Source organism: Phaethon lepturus, unplaced genomic scaffold, assembly GCF_000687285.1.
Source record: "Phaethon lepturus isolate BGI_N335 unplaced genomic scaffold, ASM68728v1 scaffold35277, whole genome shotgun sequence".
Classification (NCBI taxonomy): Eukaryota; Metazoa; Chordata; class Aves; order Phaethontiformes; family Phaethontidae; genus Phaethon; species Phaethon lepturus.
This window is the reverse complement of record NW_010551753.1, coordinates 7,651-13,236: the sequence shown is the minus strand read 5'-3', so window position 1 is coordinate 13,236 and position 5,586 is coordinate 7,651. Positions and strand designations below refer to the sequence as shown.

The window sequence follows — 5,586 nt, the reverse complement described above, 5'->3', positions numbered from 1 at the left end:
CTTTCCCTAAGTGAAGAGGGAATAAATGACAAAAATTCTTATAGTCAAAAGTAATTTATCAATACAGCATGAATGACATCTCTTACACAGAAAAAAAAAAACCTCTTTCAACAAGCATATTTTAACAGACTTGGCTTGATAATATTTAAAAGGTGTAACCTTTGGTTTTAAATATAAGCTAATACACAGGATATACTTTATGAACTGCTTATTTGACCAGCATTACATCTCAGTCGTGCAGTTTTAACCACTATAAATTCTTCATCAAGTGCCTCTATTAAAAATCTTACATGTTTATACCACAGTTGGCTAAGAACTGACAAAGTCATTACCCTTAGCCCATCTATTGGTCTTCAATACACATTTTAAAATAATATTTAAATACGTTTTTATCAGTTCAGTAAGTTCCCAGCATTCTCTAAAATACATGGAGACTTTAACCACTTGTGTCACTGCAGTCTTGGGTTCTGTGCATAGCATAATACGCAAAAACATCACTAGCATATGCACACACAACTAGTGCGTACTAGCTTTATCTAAGCTCAGTTTGTGAATGCAGATAAAGTTTCTGCATTTAGATACCAGTTATAAACATACACATGTAGGTAAAACATGCAAAACACCTTCCACCCAAGTGCTGGGCTGAGGAAAATAGTGCCTACACTTTGAAATTTCAGACTAAAATTTCCTCACAGTTACTCTTCTGCATTTATTAGTATTAACAATGTTCCCTTGATTGTTGCACAGGATTTTGTCCAATGTGTGTTTAAGATCTTAAAAAACACTTTCCAATTAAACAAGGAAGACAATGTTAACAGAAACTATTTGCTTTTTATCTAGCAACTATTCCTTATTGCCAGCACATAGATGTATGCATGTAACATGACTGCAGATTAAAAAAAAAAAATAAAATGTTCAAACACCACTACCAAAGCAAAATTAGACATACCAGGCTAAACATAGTGTGTTGTTAATAGAAATTTAAAGCAGACTGAATAGTCTATAACTAAAGCATAGTTCAGAATAAACTTTTTCCCTTACAAAGTGAACTAATCACTGCAATTTAGAGAGCCTGTAACAATAAGTAAGAGATCCCTAGTCTTCGTCTCTGACGAGCAGAGTGAAAATGCACAGTAAGCCTGAAATTTTAAACTGATCTACTCAAACAAAAAAGTGGATTAGACATCTGTACTCTCCCCCAGGACTTAGAAAGCAGTATATATAGAGAAGTGTGCACTCTTATTGACTGAGAGTTTCTTCTGCACATAGAGGTTTTTTTAAGTATCATCTTCTTTCCGAAGTGTGCCTGCATTTAAATATTTCAAAAGCAGATGACCCCAGTTTACCTGTGAAATACTGGGATCTGACGAAGACTGAGCAACTTTAACATGATTTTCCATATGTGATTTTGCTTCAACTACTGCACTATTTGACGTTCGTCTTGCTGGAATCACTGGAAGGATGACATTTTTACAATATTTACAACTTAGCTGTGTGTATTTTGAATTAGTTTCATGCTCATGCAAGAAAAAGTCTATCACCTGGCAGAAGACAGGCAGGCAGGTATTCTGCTAAGAGAAAACACTGAAGCTTCTATCTGAAAGATGTATATTCTGTGCTTCGTGTACATTTCAAAGACAAGTTGTCACCACTAAACACAATTGAACATAACTGAATAAGAAGCAGAAGAATACAGACATGTTAACAGAAATTTTTATTTAACACAGAACGAGACCCTTAGTGCATCTTTCTGAAGATATTAGTGAAGAACAGACATAAAGTTATAATTTCTTCACAAAGAAGTTATCAGCCTACTTACACACAGAATGCTAACATGCAAACATAAAAATTACCAGAGGGAAACATTTCCTCCTGAGACTGTTTCAGCCTCCTTCGTTCTCTTGCTGACAAGGGCCGCTCCTTCAAAAGAAGTTAATTTGATATTAATTAGCAATTGTCACAGAGATTTTTGTTATTTAGTCACCTATAAAGCAAAAAAAACTTTATCAACTGACATGGAAGAGAGATCTATTACAGTAGACCTTCTGATCATCTAATAAACAATTAATTAATTACTACAAAATGGTCTTGGCCAATGAGACTATATATACACTCTAGAAAAGGAGCTTCTGATGTCCCTGGTTCAGCAAGGCAACTTCTCATCCCACACTTACCAGGTTCCTGTCAAGGTTCTTGACAGGACTTCCATTAGGTAGGAAACTGCTACACATTTCTGTGTTCTCTGAGTGTATGCACAGTGAGTAAACTACTCAGAAGGAGCAAGCGACAAAAATAAGCTGACAGGCTATTCAGTACTAACCTTTAAAATGGCACCTTGACTGGTTTTGCTGCTATTTATAGATTCAGAGAATTCAGCAGCATGGTGCTCTGCACACCTCTGTGTTGTCTTTGCATTCACATCAGAAGGAAAAGGTAAAGGCCGAGGAGAAGCTGCTCTGAACTTCAAAGAGAAGGGAGCAACAATTTATACCTTTTTTTGTTAAAGTACACTACAAGTTAGAACTCATTCTTGCATGGTAAGGCTGGATGCCAGAGGTTTTGGATCCCACTGTAACTTCCTCACATCTCCCAACTTTATCCCTTCCTCTCCACACTTCTGCTTGCATCCACTTCCCTTCTCCCCATCTCTACATTTCGTCCCCCTCCTCCTAGACTATTTTTCAGCCAATGCTTTTGCCACAACTGTCTCCACCCTCAAATAGCAAAATCCAAGAGAAAAATAGGATATCATACTGAGAACCAATCATCCTCTTCTCTATCCTTGCACAGGCAAGTGCCCTTCCCCAAAGAAATCTCTCTGCTCAGTGTGGAAGCATTGACAGGAGTCCCATCTTATGTGCACGGATAAGGGCCAAGATTTTCTTCCCAGACTTTGCACTCATAAGTTCAGGACAGCCATTATACATGTCTGTTCTAAAATACTAGTAATCTGCTACCCACTACACATGGCCTTATCCACAACACTCAGGAAAAGTGGTTCTATGTATTTCATAGTCGCAAACAGTAAGACATCCTGATGGAAACTGCTAGGAAAAACTGTAGCACAGCAAAGGCAAAGCCCACAGTTCACTGTGTTTCCTTCTGCCCATCTGGCACACCCACATCACTCTTGTGAGGGTTACTGAGATTTTCAAATATTTACACAGACTGCTTCTAAAGGACATCTTAAGTGTTCTGCATTTTCTTACCAATGAAGTTATACAGATACATATGAAACAAGAACAGCATAAAAATCCCTACCCTTTTTAAAAAAACAGGCCCCATCTTTAAAGGGTGAAAAATGCAGGAGTCTTAAAGGAAAGAGGAGAATTGGTTTTTGAGTATCTGCACCTTCTCTGAACAGACTTCAGTGAGCTCTCTTTTCTTCCACCGTCGTTGCCGTGAGAGAGAGGGTTCACTCACAGAACTATGAGGCTGCAAGTGGGAGGTAATTTTTTCCCGAGCATCTCCCAAAGCTCCACGACAGACATCATCCTAGTAAGTCAAAGTATTTTTTAAAAATGTAGACATGATATTTCCAGATTTACACATACACACTTTAAAAAAAAAAAAAAAATCAACGCAGGCCACTTTACTATTTGGACTGCATCCATCTTAACATACCACAGTTACAACAACAATAAACCCTTACTTAATAGACAGTTAGAAAAAATATTTGCTGTACCAGCATTTTTAAGCTACTAAACCTTCAAAGAAGGACACTTACTTGAATTACAACAGGAACAAGTGGTGCTAGCAGCTTTTCAGTAGAATCCAAGCTCTACAATAAATAACAATTTCTCATTAGAAATGTCTGTACAAAAATCTCGTTGCAGACCAAAATGCAATGAAAAGACAATCACCCCCATTAGGTCCCCATCCAAATCACGACCAACTTGAGATTAGCCAGGCCTATTCAGAACACAGAACAAAGAAGTTACAAAACTATTCTTACCATCTCTCTTCTCAACTAGAAAAGAAAATTGTTGTTCTCTGTAAAAACAGAATTTCCATCATCTAGATGCAAGCCTAAAACTACTTCACCATGTTGCCTTTGCAAGTCTGAAGCCAAGGCTCATAACTACTTAAGCATCTCAATAATTGCATCAGTAGCATCCTACTGTGACAGAAAAACATGTGCAGCAGCTCTCAAAATTTTAAGAGCTGGCCATTAGTTAAATCTATTTCAACGTCTATTTCAAGTAAGCATAAATGCATTACCAGGTCAGTTTGGTTTTGGTCTTTCGATACAGGCTGCAGGAGTTTCAAAGTGTCACCATCTTCTTCTATAGCATCAATAGAAAACTGCTTAGACTCAACATTTTCAGTTTTAAAAGCTTGCTTTGTTTTTTGTTGTAGTCCATCTTCCTCAACTGGTGGGCTACTGGATGTTACTTTAGAATTCCCTAGAACATTTAAATACTTTTCTTTGTTATTCTCTGGAATATGCTCACTGCCACACTTCTCACTTCCATACTTCATCCTTTCAGATGGTAAGATAACAATATTCACTTTACTAACTGTAGCTAAGGAGTCTCCCAGGTTGTTCAAATCATTATTGCTTGGTTTTCTTTCCAACTCAACAGCTGGTTTCTCTGAGGGACAAAATTTGGTAGCTTTATATTCAATAATGCAGTCTTCTTCGTTCTAGAATTAAAATGAAAATTAAAAAATTAATCACCTTTTGGGTATTAGGCACATCGGAAACAGTAAGCACCGAAGGAAAATCATTAACATTCCAGAGCACATAAACTACAATGAAATTATGATCAATTACAGATTAAGACCCTCAAAAAAGCCGCAGCCCTTATTTTTAAAGGAATACAGGCTGCATTTCCAAATTACGTATTTCAGGCATTGATTTATACACATGCAATACACCTACTTTTCACCAGGACCACAAAAGAAAAGTTGTACTCCCTTGGCTTTTCCATAAGGTAGGAATCAACAAGTATCAAGAGTTTTTAAGATGTACTCCACCACATATATTCAGTATTTCAGCACTGAAAGCTTAAACCCACAACAGCAGACTCATCACAGAAAATAAAAAGCATGCGCAAGATTAACCATTACAAAAGATTTATCTAACCACTGGAAAGAATTCCAACAACAAACAATTTTTGGTTGTAGCTATAGTTTTTTTCCAGTAAAAAACATGTATCTAAAAATTATTACCACTTGTCATCAAATATTTGACCTCAAATACTCCATGAGTAATTTACAGAGTGACCCACAAATGGAAAATCAGATGTTGGTTGGTTAACATCTTAGAGTTAAGACAATAATAACAACTAATAAATAACTAATTAATTATTTATTAGTTATTATTAGTTAGGGAATTAGTTTTACTGATCCACAGCTGTTTGTTTACTTCCACTCTTGCCTAAACACAATTCTTTCCTTAATATGAATTTTACACATTGCTAGGAATCAGATCTATGTTCTCATGAATGTTCAAGGCACTTTTATAAAACTGAGTTGTTTCTCTAGAAAAAGCAAGTGGGTTTTGTTTTGTTTTTTTAAAAAGAAAATGTCTGTCTCTCTCACAACTTTGTATTTCCTGGCTTGCTCAAAGGAGTTGTTTTG

General features: G+C 36.4%; 1 protein-coding gene across 1 annotated transcript in view; it reads right to left on the bottom strand.

The window, feature by feature from the left end:
* NEK4 (NIMA-related kinase 4) overlaps window positions 1–5,586 on the bottom strand; it is a gene marked incomplete at its 5' end in the record, with an annotated part of 13,335 nt that overhangs the window by 3,624 nt on the left and 4,125 nt on the right. The window contains 7 exons of the mRNA XM_010291020.1: window positions 1,339–1,453; window positions 1,854–1,920; window positions 2,321–2,461; window positions 3,352–3,495; window positions 3,728–3,781; window positions 4,222–4,647; window positions 5,548–5,586. The exon at window positions 5,548–5,586 is cut by the window's right edge and continues 121 nt beyond it. Coding sequence (XP_010289322.1) covers window positions 1,339–1,453; window positions 1,854–1,920; window positions 2,321–2,461; window positions 3,352–3,495; window positions 3,728–3,781; window positions 4,222–4,647; window positions 5,548–5,586 — 986 coding nt within the window. The remainder of the gene's footprint in view (window positions 1–1,338; window positions 1,454–1,853; window positions 1,921–2,320; window positions 2,462–3,351; window positions 3,496–3,727; window positions 3,782–4,221; window positions 4,648–5,547) is intronic.